Source organism: Heterodontus francisci, chromosome 7 (assembly GCF_036365525.1).
Source record: "Heterodontus francisci isolate sHetFra1 chromosome 7, sHetFra1.hap1, whole genome shotgun sequence".
In the NCBI taxonomy this organism is placed as follows: Eukaryota; Metazoa; Chordata; class Chondrichthyes; order Heterodontiformes; family Heterodontidae; genus Heterodontus; species Heterodontus francisci.
Genome location: NC_090377.1, coordinates 117,187,457 through 117,203,399, shown reverse-complemented (window position 1 = coordinate 117,203,399; position 15,943 = coordinate 117,187,457). Strand labels below are relative to the sequence as shown.

At 43.4% G+C, this 15,943-nt stretch overlaps 1 protein-coding gene across 1 annotated transcript in view; it reads right to left on the bottom strand.

The window, feature by feature from the left end:
- Positions 1-2,358: 2,358 nt before the first annotated feature.
- LOC137371783 (carboxypeptidase O-like) overlaps positions 2,359-15,943 on the bottom strand; it is a 30,026-nt gene continuing 16,441 nt past the window's right edge. Inside the window, exons 7-11 of the mRNA XM_068034653.1 lie at positions 11,696-11,806; positions 11,252-11,342; positions 6,783-6,985; positions 4,829-4,913; positions 2,359-3,052 (exon numbers count right to left, since the gene is read on the bottom strand). Coding sequence (XP_067890754.1) covers positions 2,781-3,052; positions 4,829-4,913; positions 6,783-6,985; positions 11,252-11,342; positions 11,696-11,806 — 762 coding nt within the window. The 3' untranslated portion in view covers positions 2,359-2,780. The remainder of the gene's footprint in view (positions 3,053-4,828; positions 4,914-6,782; positions 6,986-11,251; positions 11,343-11,695; positions 11,807-15,943) is intronic.

Below are 15,943 nucleotides of genomic sequence, written 5' to 3'. Positions count from 1 at the left end.
TTCAAGAACTGTATCAATAGACACTGCAACAACATTGTTCCCCCCTGGTAAAGTTGTGGACAGTTAGTCAGACTGAGTGAGTCAGTCCAACCCTGTAACAATTGTTAGCTGCTTCATTGCAACAGAAGTTGCATTTCTATAGCGCCTTTCACAAGCTCAGGACGTCCCAAAGGGTTTTACAGCCAAGGAAGTACTGTTGAAGTGCAGTTATTGCTGTAATGTAGGAAAAAATTACAGACAGCAAGCTCCCACAAACAGCAATGAGATAATTGACCAGATAATCTGTTTTTAGTTGAGAGATAAATATTGGAAAGAACACAGGGGAGAACTCCCCTGCTCTTCTATGAAAAGTGAAGATTTTTTTTATATCCACCTGAGAGAGTAGACAGGGTCTCAATTTAGCACCTCATTTGAAAGACAGCACAGCAGTTCCTCAATGCTACACTGGGAGTGTCAGGCTAGATTTTGTGCTCAAATCTCTAAAGTGGGACTTCCACCTTCTGACTCAAGCCAAAGTGCTACTGAGCCACAGCTGACAGTGTAATGTTGTAATAGTAGTTAGGTACTTAGCCCTGCATCCATCCTTTATATTTGACTGAGTGGATGCACTGTTGTCACAGGTTGGAATGTTCTGATCATAATGCCAGACTTCCTTCCTGACCTGGAGAGTATGAAACGTTGAGGAAAGTGGGAAAGGTGTAGAATTTTGCTTACGGCAAGTTTTAAATTGCTCTCAAAGAATCAAGAGGCTTGATGAAAGAAATTATTTTGAAACATATAAGATTCTGGTCGGGTCTTGACAGGATGGATGTGGAAAGGATGTTTTCTCTTGTGGGAGAATCTAGAACTAGGGGTCACTGTTTATAATAAGGGTTCACAATAAGGGTCGTCCATTTAAGACAGAGATGAGGGGAAATTCTTTCTCTCAGAGGGTCATGAGTCTTTGGAATTCTCTTCCTCAAAGGCGGCGGAAGCAGGGTCTTTGAATATTCTTAAGGCAGAGGTCGATAGATTCTTGATAAGCAAGGGGGTGAAAGGTTATCAGGGATAGGCGGGAATGTGGAGTTGAGGTTACAATCAGATCAGCCATGATCTTATTGAATGCAGGCTCGAGGGGCCGAGTGGCCTATTCCTGCTCCTAATTCGTATGTTCATATTTTGTTATGCTCACAGAACATTGAGTAAATCAAAGCTGAGATTGAGAAAAATTCTACACTTGTAAAATTTTGAGAAAGCAACTGTCATGTTGAGAATTATGAGGAGTGGGTACTTAGCTCGATGTATGCCACTAGTTATTTAATTATATGCATTAATTATAAAAAGGAATGCATCTCTGGACTCCTCCACTTACCCTCCATTTCCTCAGTGAAACAATGGGCTGAATTTCATTAGTGCGCCGCACATCATGACGGCACGCTTTGAACTCAGCGGCCTTCTGGCACGGAAGCACCGCCACTGAGCCCCTCCGATATCTTGCGCGGGGGCTCACTTAAATGGAGGGGGCAGAGCTGCTGCCCCTAATGACGTAGAAGGCGCGGCCAATCCGCACCCGGCAATGGCGTCCAGCACCACCACCTTTGAAGAAGAGCCCTCAGCAAAATTAGAATTTTGGAAGAGAAATGAATGTTAATTCATATGAAAAAATTATCAAAATCTGCAGACCCTTTCACAACCCCCCCCACCCCCCCCCCCCATGGTTGTTTTATATACCAGTGTGACAAACAATACATTTTTTCCCACTCTAAACTTTCCCCCCCAACCACGTCACATTCCCACCGCCAATAAAAAAAGGTTTTCCCCACTCCCCCCACCCTGATAATTTCAGTCCTCCCCCCTCCCCACCAGTGTCTTGCCTCGGAACTCCGTATGGAATTCTGAAGGCGCGCGTGGGTTGCGGCTGGAAGCCGCAAAATCGGTGTGGGATGGCTGCCGGGACCAGGTAAGTTGATTCGCATCTTATTTGAATTAACTTTAATTTTTAAATGAAGGCCCCGCCGCTTTACGGCGGGGGGGTTGCATCGAGGCCTCCCTGCCGACGGTAAAATGCGGCGGGGCCTTCTCGGCGTCAGGGGCCGTGGTGGGCCGGTCCCGCAAGTATTTTACAGGCCCCCCCCCCCTCTCTGCCACAACCCCCACGACGATGGCCTGGTAAAATTCAGCCCAATGATTGAGGAAATGGAGGCATTTGGATTAGTATCTGGGAGCTGTTCCATATCTCCTAACGTTGTTGTCCATGTTTTTGGGCCAGTTTTCAGTCCCTGAGCTACATCCCTTCCCTCCTCCATGATATTTTGCCTGTGATACATGCCCTTTTTTGCAGTGACCCACCTCCACCCCCATCCTCCAGAAATCTCCGACCATTTATTAGAAATACAAGCTAACCTAGAGATTGTGGAATTTACAGAACAAAACAGGCCATTCGGCACAAATGGTCTAAGCTGGCGTTTATGCTCCACACAAGCTTCCTCCCACCCTACTTCATCTAATCCTGTCACCATATCCTTCTGATCCTTTCTCGCTAATGTACTTATCAAGCTTTCCCTTAAATGGATCTATGCTACTCGCCTCAACCACTCCATGTGGTAGTAAGTTCCACATTCTCATCACTCTCTGTGCAAAGAAATTTCTCCTGAATTCCTTATTGGATTTATTTATCTTATATTTTTATGCCCCCTAGTTTTGGACACCCCACAAGTGGTAAGATCTTTCCTACATCTACCCTATTGGACCCCTTCTTAATTTAAAGGCCTCTATCAGGTTATCTCCCAGCCTTCTCTGTCCTACAGTAAATTCGCTAAGTACCTGCTGAATAAGCAGGAAGTCACCACACCCGACCACAGAGCTACAGTAGTTGGAGCAGAGTTACGGAAATTTTTATCGTGTACGTGCTCTATAATGGTTGTCACAGCAGCCATGGTTTCTTCGCAGGTTGCCTGGATCTGATCTTCTGGGAGTATGAATTGATAGGTCCCATTGTCTCGGAGCTCAAATGTGTAGGAAAAGTCAATCTCAAGGTCAGCTGCCCAGTCACGTGAGGAACCAGATGAATAATCTGAAAGAGGAAGCATTTCAATACATAAGCTGACTAGATGTACCATCCTCTTACTGTATTAATATAGCTCCTTTAATGTATAAAAATGTTACAAAGGTACATCCTCCATTTCTGGCCTTTTGCACATCCCTGACTTCCTTCATCACTCCATTAGCAGCTGTGCTTTCAGTTGTCTAGGCCCGAAACTCTGGAATTTCCTCCCCCAAAACTCTTGGCCTCTCTATATCTCTCTCCCCTCTTTTAAGACACTGATTAAAACCAGTTCATTTACCAAACATTTGGTCACCTGTCCTAACAGCTCGGTGTTAAATGATAACACTCCTGTGAAGTGCCTCAGAATATGTTACTAAGTTAAAGGCACCATATAAATGCAAGTTGTTGTTCAGAGGTTTAAGGAATAAAATGGACTCTGAGCCAAAGAAACAGATATTAGGAGGTACAAGCAAAAGTTTTGTCCAGGAGATGGGTTTTAAGGAGGGCTTTAAAGCAGGAGGGGTAAATAGGTTTTCGGGAGGTAAAAAGATGAGACAAAAAGAAACCTGCCTGTGACACCCCTGTTCACGTCTGCCTTTGCAGCCCTCCAGCTGTCTCCTCTAATTTCCTGCTTTATTATTTTAATATTATTCACTTTTGATTATTTGCCCATCATGTCTTATTTTCACTTTTCCAACATTTTTGTCTTTCAAATGTCTGCATATCTAACTGTCATCTGAGATGAAGTTTGCACAGTGTACAACACTTTTACACTTCGCAGCATTTTAAGACTATTAATTTACTAACAAATCCATCAATGACCTCTTTGTGAAAGTGTTTACCAGATCTGAACTCTTGACTTCTACCTATTATTCTTTTTTTGGACACGCGTCTCTGCTAACTAAGAGACCACACCAGCCTGATCACCCCTGTTCTAATCGAGGATTAGAACCAAAATGTTTAACTATCTTTCTCTTCTAGACACCATTTGACCAGAATCATATAGCACAGTAGGAGGCTATTTGGGCCATTCATGCCTGTGCTGGCTCTTTGAAAGAGCTATCCAATTAGTTCCACTCCCCTGCTTTGTCCCCATAGACCTGCATTTGATTTTTCCTTTTCAAGTATATATCCTTGCCTGCGGTGCAATTCTAGCACTTTACCTTCCCGTTGGTGCTTTATTTATTTTCATTCCTGCACTTTGACCGTGGCGATATTCCTTTCTCTGGCTAAGAGGTTATCGGGCACTTAGCAGTCATGGTCCATAATTACTTTTCAGGAGGAATGTCTCACGTTTGCTCAGTTTTTAAAAAATTCTTTCCTATCAAGCTTATGCAGTGGACTTTGCCTGACCACCCGGCCAAGATCAGGAACTCGCCCGGTGAATATCAGCCCATGCTGCAGCTTACTCATACCTTAATGTCCCACACTGCAATCTCAGAGTTGCTAACATTTTGCAACCCACATACTGCTTGTATCTCCTCTATCAATATTTGCAGGAGTATCCAATTTCCACAAGAGTTTTCATGATGGAATCGGAAGGTAAATAATCATTTCAACCTGTGGCTTCCCTTCACGAGGTAGGTTATAGGAATCACTCTTGTAAATGGTATTGACCATTGTATTGCAAAGAAGTTCCTTTGTTGTAATAAAATAAACAGCATTGCTTTGTAGTCAAACATCAGACAAGCTTACATTGGGAGAGCCTTTAGATCTGAGCTGATCAAAGTGAGATTGCACAGGAGGCAATGGAATATTTTTCAGTGAAGAAAATAGGTCAATAACATAAATGGTGAAACTTACAGAGGATCCATGAAGAAGGCCCCACTTTGAACTTGGTCCCATGCTTCTGCTGCAAAGCATCAGCTGCCTTTTCTCCAACACTCATCTGCAAAATAACAGAGCAGCATTGCTCAAACAGAGGGCCTTGCAGAAAAGAACTCTGGGATTCAGAGCAAGCTAGGTGTAGTCTGGATCAGTGCTTGTCAATATAGTGTCTCAGGAGAAGACAATTCAGTTCTACAGTGAGATCACTGTGCCTATTTATAACAATAATTACATAATTAAACCAGTTCCTCTTTTTTCTCCTTTTGATAAGGATGGTCATTCTTGTTTTCCTGAAAGGGCAGGTCTTCCTCTTTTGGATGCTATCTGCAGTACCTTCTCACAAAACACCCACCAACGTACAGGGAACTCATGCGTGAATGTTAGTCCCGTGACTAGTTGAACTAAACAATGCTTAATATAAAAGGGTCTTTATAGTGTTGGCACAGTTTTGTGCGTGGTGCACGAGAGCAGAAACTCGCAAGTTCTGAGCGTGGCAGCGACTATTCAGGGGGGAGTCGGGAATGGTTTCTGCCCGTCAGGTAAGTGGTGAGGGAATGGATTCGGAGGGTGATCATGAAAGGAAAAGCCCAGGGCAGGGGAAGCCCAAGGTTTCCTGGTGAGACCTCGAGGCACGTTCCTGCCCTTCCTGCTCACAAGGAAAGCTAATAAAAATGTAATTGAAAACTCGCCCGCCTGGGTCTCTTTTGGCACACAATCCCAGCTGATTGGATCCCAGTGATGTCATTGGAGCCTGGTTTGTATATTTAAAGGGATACCCCGCCAGCTCAGGTGAGTGGCCTTGCTACCTGCAATTTGAAATTGCAGATCATGGCTGGAAAGGAATAGGTGCGTTGCCCTCACTTCATTTTAACTGTCCCTCCTCCCACAAACCAACACACCGCCTGGTTTCTGCCAGGCAGGAGGAGTTAAAATCAGGTCCTACATCTCATAATCGATGTACATGGAGATAGGCTGGAGTAAATTGATATAATGGTTCTCTCATTCTTGCTAGTTCCCCACCTCACTGCCTCTTGGTAGCTCCTAAACGCACAGACAACATAGACAATTCGCTAACTCTTTTGTAGTGCTCATCCCTGAACTCCAGCATCCTTTAGAGAGGATTCAAAATGATCGTGTCCCTGGCAAAGTGTTAATGTAAATGATCTAATGTGGGTTGAAATTTAAACCTGCTTTAGCCAGTCTTCTGAGTGAAAGCAACAGCTTGAGTCCCATCTCCAGTGTGAATAGAGCCAAAATGTCTAAATGATGCACAGTCAATTGCTAAGTTCGAACAGGACTGAAAATTGAACAGTGCTAGCCGTGGCTCACTAAATTGTGGGTTCAAGTCCCACTCCAGAGACTTGAGCACATAATCTGAGCTAACAACTCAGTGCAGTACTGCAGGTGTGCTGCACTGTCAGAGGTGCTTTTGGATGAGACATTAAACCGATGCCCGTCTGCCCAATCAGGAAGATCTCGCAGCACTCTTTGACTCCTTAGACTCTTGGCCAGCATTCATCCCTCAACCAACATCACTGAAGCAGATGATCTGGTTGTTAATTTTTGTTGTTTGTGGAGCCTTGTCGTACGCAAATTGGCTGCCTTGTTTTCTACAACAGTGACTATATCCTTTCAAAAGTACTTCATTGGCTGTAAAGCATTTTGGGACATCTGGAGTTGTTAAAGGTTATATATAAATGCAAATCTATTTATAATGAATATTCCAACTTATTATGTGATTGTAGAGGAGCCCACAGCTACACCTCATGTTAAAATCGGCTCTCAATCCATAATCCATATTACAGACTGGAAAACCGATTATTACCATGGTTGACAGTTTCTGGAATATGTTTACTGTACATATCTAAAAAACTACTGGAGTAGGAGTAAATGGAGATTTGGATTTTCTCCACTGGCGATGACATCTCACCATTTCCTCGTGGTTGCTGGCTGTTTCGTTTGTGTATCCATACGGGGTAAGAATCAGCTGACCGTAGGAATGAATGGTCAGGTAGCATAAAATATCACGCAGATGGCTACGGAGAAAATTAGCAACTGCAGTGGCCTCTGGTTCAGACTCTGGTGCTGAACCACAGTGGATGTTTGAACAGCAGTTTCTTGAAGCCCCAATACCTGTAATAAAAATTTAAATACACTATTTCAAAAGAAAGCAGCAACAAGTAGATGTGTAGATCCCAGCGTTCCTCCAATTCTGGCCATTTGCGCATACACAATTTTAATCGCTCATACGAGCATACAAACTAGGAGCAGGAGTAGGCCATTCAGCCCCTCGAGCCTGCTCTGCCATTTGATAAGATCATGGCTGATCTGATTGTGGCCTCAACTCTACTTTCCTCTCTACCCCCTATACTCTTTAACTCTCTTGTCAACCAAGAATCTATCTCGCTCAGTCTTAAAAATATTCAATGACCCTGCCTGCACTGCTCTCTGGGGAAGAGAATTCCACAGCCTAACGACTCTCTGAGAGAACAAAATTTCTCCTAATTTTTAAACTGTCCCCTGGTTCTAGTCTCTCTCATAAGGAGAAACATCCTCTTAGCGTCCACCCTGTCAAGTGCCCTCAAGATCTTATATGTTTCAATAAGATCACTTCTCTTCTAAACTCCAATGGGTACAGGCCCAACCTGTCCAACCTTTCCTCATAATATAATCTCATCATCCCAGGAATCAGCCAAGTGAACCTACTCTGAATGGCTTCTAATGCAATTATATCTTTACGTAAGTAAGGAGACCAAAACTGTACATAATACTCCAGATGTGGTCTCACCAGCACCCTGTACAACAGTAGCAAAACTTCCCTACCTTTATATTCCATTCCCTTTGTAATAAATGCCAACTTTCCATTTGCCTTCCTGATCACTTGCTGTACCTGGTTACTAACTTTTTGAGAATCATACACCAGATCCTTCAGTACTGTAGCGTTCTGCAATCTTTCTGCATTTAAATAATATACTGCTTTTCTATTCCTACCAAAGTGGACAAGTTCACATTTTTGCACATTATACTCCATCTGCCAAATTTTTTCCCACTCACTTAACCTATCTAAATCCCTTTGTAATCTCTTTATGTCCTCTTCACAACTTATTTTTCTACCTATCTTTGTGTCATCAGCAAATTTAGCAACCATACCTTCGGTCCCTTCAGCCAAGTCATTTATAAATATTGTAAAAAGCTGAGGCTCCAGCATTGAACTCTGTGGCACACCACTCATTACATCTTGCCAACCAGAAAATGACCCATTTATGCCTACTCTCTGTTTTCTGTTAGCTAGCCAATCTTCTATCCATGCCAAAGTGTTACCCTACACCATGGGCTTTTATTTTCCGCAATAACCTTTAATGTGGCGCCTTGTCAAATGCCTTCTGGAAATCTAAGTGCAGTACATCCCCCAGTTCCCCTTTATCCACAGCACGTGTTACTTCTTCAAAGAGCTCCAATAAATTGGTTAAACATGATTTCCCTTTCACAAAACCATGTTGACTTTGCCTGATTACCTTGAATTTTTCTAAATGCCCTGCTATAACGTCTTTAATAATAGCTTCTAACATTTTCCCTAAGACAGATGCTAAGCTAACTGGCCTGTAGTTTCCTGCTTTCTGTCTCCCTTTTTGAATAAAGGAGTTAGATTCGTTATTTTCCAATCCAATGGAACCTTCCCCGAATCGAGTGAATTTTGGAAAATCAAAACCAATGCATCAACTATCTCACTAGCCACTTCTATTAAGACCCTAGGATGAAGTCCATCAGGAACTGGGGACTTGTCAGCCGCAGCTCCAACAATTTGCTCAGTGCCACTACCCTGGTGATTGTAATTTTCTTGAGTTCCTCCCTCCCTTCCATTTCCTGATTTACACCTAATACTGGGATGTTATTTGTATCCTCTATGGTGAAGACCGATTCATCAGCCATCTCCTTATTTTCCCTTATTAATTCCCCAGACTCATTTTCTATAGGACCAATGCTCACATTGTTAGTTCTTTTCTTTTTTAAATATCTTATTATCTATTTTTATATTTCTTGCCAGCTTTCTCTCATACTCTAATTTTTCCCTCCTTATTATTCTTTAGTTATTCTTTGCTGCTTTTATATACTATCCATTTTATATTCTGTTTATTTTACTGCATTACAGATGCTATATGAACGTCATTTGTTGTTGTATGACTCTTAGATGCAGATATACAAGGACCACAGCTCTCATTTCATTCTGCTTTCCTGCTTGTCCGAGTCGTGCAGTGGGAGTGAGCAGAATATTTGTATAGGACAGGATCGTCAGTAGTGGAGGAATGCAACATTTTACTTTCACCCACTTTCAGTACTCCCAGGAAGGGTGAGAAGCACAGACTAAATTCAGAGTAAAACTTCCTTTAATAATGTCCTTTATTCTCAGTTTGAGAACTGGGCCAGTGTGAGCCTTCTCTATTTCCAACACCAGCTGCCATTATGGACTCTCTGAATGAGATTGAGGGCTTTGTGTGCCAATTCAGTTTTCAGCCCACAGTTTATGTCCAAAGTAGACTGTCCTGAATTGATTTCATGTTGGACTCATATGGGACTGACCCTGCATCCTGTTGGGAATAGTCACCAGACACGATTTTTGGTGAACTGGCCAATTAGTGGCCAGAGGGCACTTTCGCCATCCAATTAAGTATGGCAGGTGAGCTCCCAAGGCTGGTGGGCCAATAGAAGGCCATCCAGCGATGACACATCACAGCCCCACCATCTAAAGTGGGCACTGCTGATGCATAGAGAGAGAGGGAGAGAGAGAGGATGTCTTGAACGATCTTGACAAGGTGGATGTGGAAAAGATATTTCCTCTTATGGGGGAGTCCAGAAATAGGGGTCACCCTTTTAGGTCAGAGATGAGGAGAAATTTTTTCACTTAGACGGTTGTGCGACTTTGGAACTCTTTGCCTCAGAAGGTGGTAGAGGCGGGTCATTGAATATTTTTAAGGCGGGGGTAGATAGATTCTTGTTAGGCAAGGGAATCGAAAATTATCGGGGGTAGATGGGTGTGGAATTCGAGATACAAACAGATCAACCATGATCTTATTAAATGGTTGAGTGGGCTAGAGGGGCTGAATGGCCTACTTCTGCTCATAATTCATTTGTATGTACATTGGAGGCACCCCATGGAGAGCAGGTAAAAAGATTTGATTTCAAAATGGCCACAGCTGCCAGGCTACCCCTCCACTGGATGGCCAGCAGCTGCAGCTATGGCCCGATGCCCATGGCCGGTTGTTTGTGGGGGGGGGGGGCTCCTAGCGGCATGAAGCACTGGCCCCCCATCCCATCTCCCGTCTGGAGGCTGCCTCCTCTCATTGACTATGTTTCAGCAGCAGTGTTGAGCCCAGCTGCCAGATGGAAAATGCCAATCAGCACAGAAGAGGAGCTTGCCATCTCGGAAATGGCTGATGGGCAGGATGGTGCTGGCAAACTGGCACGTTGTCCACTGGCACGAAATTCTGGGCCTGCTTGCCTCCAGTCCCACCTCCAATGGCCTTTGAAAATCCTGCCCTTACAGTCAGGTGGGGTAAGTACACTCTGGTTGTTTGAACCTGTTCCCCACACCATAGCCACTAGATGGAGTCAGTGTATCAATTTTCCAACACATTTTAAGACTGAAGTATGATCTGGTGCACCAAGAATACACTGGCGGAATTGCAGGCTTGTGAAAAGTACAGTAGTGATTGGGATTCCTTGAAATGAATACGCCTGTGCTGTTTGTGTTATTAAACCTGACTTCTTGTGTTTCAGTGTCCCTGGCCAGTGTGACTGGTCCATTTGTAGAAAGTGTTGTACAATCTCTGAAAGAAATCATCTAACCTATTGTGTAATCTATAGTGAGCTCACCAATGGTTACATTTTAGTGAGCAGATAGAGAAATAATTAGAAATGCAACTAACCAACTCACTGTAAAGGGTAGCGAATGGTGTATGTGAAGGAAAAAAACTTCCTCCCACTTTTTCATTGCCTGTCTAACACTCTGACCAATTCAAGCCCCCGTGACTACTGCACTCTCCCCCACTCTGGCCCCTGTGCTTAAAATGCTGGATAAACAGCCACAATCAGCCTGTGAAGAACTTGATAAACAGAAAGCGACTAAATACAGACTGATCGCACTGGGTCAGCAAATCCAGGCAGATACTTTGTTGCAGACAGCTGCAGTCGATGTTCAGCAGACAGCACTGGATTGCTCGAGTCAGGGATAGCTGCATGGATAGGTGCATTATATAGACTAAAAAAAAGATGGAATAATCGATGGGAAGATAAATACAGGTAGAGAGAGGATGGACTGATTCATAAATTGAGACTGATGTACAGATATAGATGTGGATATAGGTGCAGATGAGATGGGGAAGGTGTCAGAATTCTACTTACTGCACCATTTTGCATCAAAATTCCTGTTGAGATCAGTTCCAAAACAGGTGCTGTTGTCACACGGAGACATGGATTTTCTCCATAGACGGTCCTAGAGATAGAGAAGAATGTTGAACTCCAGTTTGGACACAGAAATGGTGAGATATGTACTATATTGCCAGTGTGTTGCTCATATTAAATGAGGATAGTAGACTTTGGGTCAAAGTCAACAGGAGTTTATTTACAGGGGTTTTATCTCTAAGGTATCTACATTAACACTGAGCAACACGAGGTTCAGACATCACAGCCTATGATGATGCTTAAGGTCTATATACATAATCTACCCTGCAACAGCTTATGTACATTTTACTACAAGATGCACCAAGACAAGTTTGACAGACTAGCTGTTGGGACAATTTGGTCAGTGGCACTACATAATAACACATCATCTGAGAATGTACTTACTGTAGTCCAGGAATAAATGTAACCATCAATGTTCAGAACTGGCAGAATGTAAAAGTCAATGTTTTGGAAGAAGCGATCTGTTTTAGGGTCTGCAGTGTAGGTTTCTAATACCTGTCATACACACACAAAATAGGATTAGGAAGTGATAATTGGAAGTATTTGATGGAGTATTATTAAGGGAGTCTCAACCTGACTATAACCAGTGCTGTGGATAATCTGGGACCTCTGCTGTCCTCACTGGGTTTCAAAAGTCAGGAGCTGTTCTATTCCCCAATACTGACATGTCTCACCATCATAAGCAGATAATTCAGTCAAAAATAAGATAGATTCTTGAAGTTCTGTTAATCCTTCAGTCCTGTCCCCGTTCACTGTGATCAGCCATGGTTTCTAATGGTGAAGAATTTACTTCTGAAGTTACGGTGGTCCGTAATTTGCAGTCAGTGGTGAAGTGATAGTCCTTTCTGCTGACCTTGAAGAAAGCTACACTGAGAGATCTAGTGACCTCACGATGGAGAATTTGACCTCTCTCAACGTCCAATTGATTGTAACGTTCTTTATTGAGTTTTCTCGGCTTCAAGCTGCAGTGATGTCATCAAGTTGTCTAAGCAGCCAACCACATTAAAGAATTTTCACAGACAGCCAACCAGGAAATGAAAAGCACTAATAATCAATCCACTTTTTAACATTTTCTACAGAAAGTGCAATTGGGGCATACAGATGGGTTAAGGTAGAACATGAAATATCATAAACAAACCTTTTTTAAAAAAAGTTTAATTATTTTAGAAAGTGTAGTTTAAAAAATCTATTTATTAATCAAAATGTAGCAACTTTCCACTATTTTTTCAGGGCCAGATCTGTTCAGAAGTAATTATTACTCAGATCACTGTTAAAAACTCAGTTAAACCTCACTGAACAAGGCTTAACTTCTTAACTGCTAACAGTGATATTAGAGTGATAAAGGGAAAGTTCTTTCAGATCAATTGTTTTCACTGATTGCTGGCTTAAATGACACATTGCAACTTCAGGTTTCCCATTTTAATCTGCAATTGCGCTAAATCCTGAAAGTGCGGTCAGATTCAGAGGGGTAATGATGGTGAACTCTGACAGTTAGCATTCAAAAACCTTTGCAAATTCTGGGCCATTCAGTACCAGGTTTTCTAAGCTTCTATCATCTACCCTCAGTACTGACTTTCACAGAATCACAGAATAATACAGTGCAGAAGAGGCCCTACGGCCCATCGAGTCTGCACCGATGCATTAAAGACACCTGACCTGTCTACCTAATCCCATTTGCCAGCACTTGGCCCATAGCCTTGAATGTTATGACATGCCAAGTGCTCATCCAGGTACTTTTTAAAGGATGTGAGGCAACCCGTCTCTACCACCCTCCCAGGCAGGGCATTCCAGACTGTCACCACCCTCTGGGTAAAAAAGTTCTTCCTCAAATCCCCCTTAAACCTCCGACCCCTCACCTTAAACTTGTGACCCCTCGTAACTGACCCTTCAACTAAGGGGAACAGCTGCTCCCTATCCACCCTGTCTATGCCCCTCATAATCTTGTACACCTTGATCAGGTCACCCCTCAGTCTTCTCTGCTCCAGCGAAAACAACCCAAGTCTATCCAACCTCTCTTCATAGCTTAAATGTTCCATCCCAGGCAACATCCTGGTGAATTGCCTCTGCACCCCCTCCAATGCAATCACATCCTTCCTATAATGTGGCGACCAGAATTGCACACAGTACTCCAGCTGTGGCCTTACCAAAGTTCTGTACAACTCCAACATGACCTCCCTGCTTTTGTAATCTATGCCTCGATTGATAAAGGCAAGTGTCCCAATTGCCTTTTTCACCACCCTATTAACCTGCCCTTCTGCCTTCAGAGATCTATGGACAAACACGCCAAGGTCCCTTTGTTCCTCGGAACTTCCCAGTGTCAGGCCATTCATTGAATACTTCCGTGTCACATTACTCCTTCCAAAGTGTATCACCTCACAAATTTCAGCATTAAATTCCACCTGCCACTTTTCTGCCCATTTGACCATCCCGTCTATATCTTCCTGTAACCTAAGACACTCCACCTCAGTGTTAACCATTCGGCCAATCTTTGTGTCATCCGCGAACTTACTGATCCTACCCCCCACATAGTCATCTATGTCGTTTATATAAATGACAAACAATAGGGGACCCAGCACAGATCCCTGTGGTACGCCACTGGACACTGGCTTCCAGTCACTAAAACAGCCGTCTGTCATCCCTCTCCGTCTCCTACAGCTAAGCCAATTTTGAATCCACCTTATCAAGTTACCCTGTATCCCATGTGCATTTGCTTTCTTGATAAGTCTCCCATGTGGGACCTTGTCAAAGGCTTTGCTGAAATCCATGTAAACTACATCAACTGCACTACCCTCATCTACACACTTGGTCACATGCTCAAAAAACGCAATCAAATTTGTTAGGCATGACCTCCCTCTGACAAAGCCATGCTGACTATTCCTAATCAAATTTTGCCACTCCAAGTGGCGATAGATTCTCTCCTTCAGAACTTTCTCCAATAGTTTCCCTACCACTGATGTGAGACTCACTGGTCTGTAGTTCCCTGGCTTTCTTAAATAGTGGAACCACATTAGCTATTTTCCAGTCCTCTGGCACCTCCCCCATGGCCAGAGTGGAATTAAAAATTTGGGTCAGAGCCCCTGCAATCTCCACTCTCGCCTCCCACAGCATCCTGGGACACAGATCGTCCAGACCTGGAGATTTGTCCACGTTAAGCCTTCCAAAACCTCCAATACCTTGTCACTCGCTATGACAATTTGCTCAAGAACCTCACAGTCTCTCTCTCTAAGTTCCATATCTACATCTTCATTCTCTTGGGTGAAGACAGATGTGAAGTATTTGTTCAACACCCTACCAATGTCCTCTGGCTCCACCCACAAATTTCCCTCTTGTTCCCCAATGGGTCCTACTCTTCCCGTTGATATACTTATAGAATATCTTGGGATTTTCCCTACTTTTACCAGCCAGAGCTTTCTCATATCCCCTCTTTGCTCTCCTAATTGCTTTCTTAAGCTCCATCCTACACTTTCTCAACTCCACTAATGCTTCCATTGATTTGCTCTCCTTGTATTTGCTAAAAGCCTTTCTTTTCCTTCTCATCGTACCCTGAATGTTTCTGGTCATCCGTGGTTCCCTGGGCTTGTTGCTCCTACCTATTACACTATAGGGAACATGTTGGGCCTGTACCGTCCCCGTTTCCTTTTTGAATGCCCCCTACTGCTCTTCTGTAGATTTCCCGACAAGTAACTCTTTCCAGTCTACCTTGGCCAGATAATGCCTTATTTTACTAAAATTTGCTCTCCCCCAATCCAAAACCTTTTTTTGCAACTTGTCTATTTCTTTCTCCATAACAAGCTTAAATTGTACCATGGTGTGGTCGCTATCACCAAAATGCACCCCCACCAGCACATCAACCACCTGTCCGGCTTCATTCCCCAGAATTAGGTCCAGCACGGCACCCTCCCTTGTTGGATCCTCTACATATTGAGCTAAAAAGTTCTCCTGTATACATTTTAAGAACTCCACTCCATCTAAGCCCTTAACACAATGACTATCCCAATTAATTAATTTATTTATAGATACAGCACTGAAACAGGCCCTTCGGCCCACCGAGTCTGTGGTGACCAACAACCACCCATTTATACTAACCCTGCAGTAATCCCATATTCCCTACCACCTACCTACACTAGGGACAATTTACAATGGCCAATTTACCTATCACCTGCAAGTCTTTGGCTGTGGGAAGAAACCGGAGCACCCGGCGAAACCCCACGTAGTCACAGGGAGAACTTGCAAACTCAGCACAGGCAGTACCCAGAATCGAACCCGGGTCCCTGGAGCTGTGAGGCTGCATTGCTAATCACTGCGCCACTGTGCCGCCCATGTGGGAAATGTTAATGTTGGGAAAGTTGAAATCACCTAATATAATTACCCTATTATTTTTACACACCTCTGCAAATTGCGCACATATTTGCTCCTCAATTTCCCGCTGACTATCTGGGGGTCTATAATAAACACCTAGCAATGTGGCTGTCCCTTTTTTATTCCTAAACTCTACCCATAAAGCTTCATTTGATGCCCCCTCCAAGATATCATCTCTCCTTTCTGCAGTAACTGACTCCTTAACTAATATTGCAATGCCCCCTCCTCTTTTACCCCCTCCTCTGTCTCGCCTGAAGATTCTATATCCCGGGA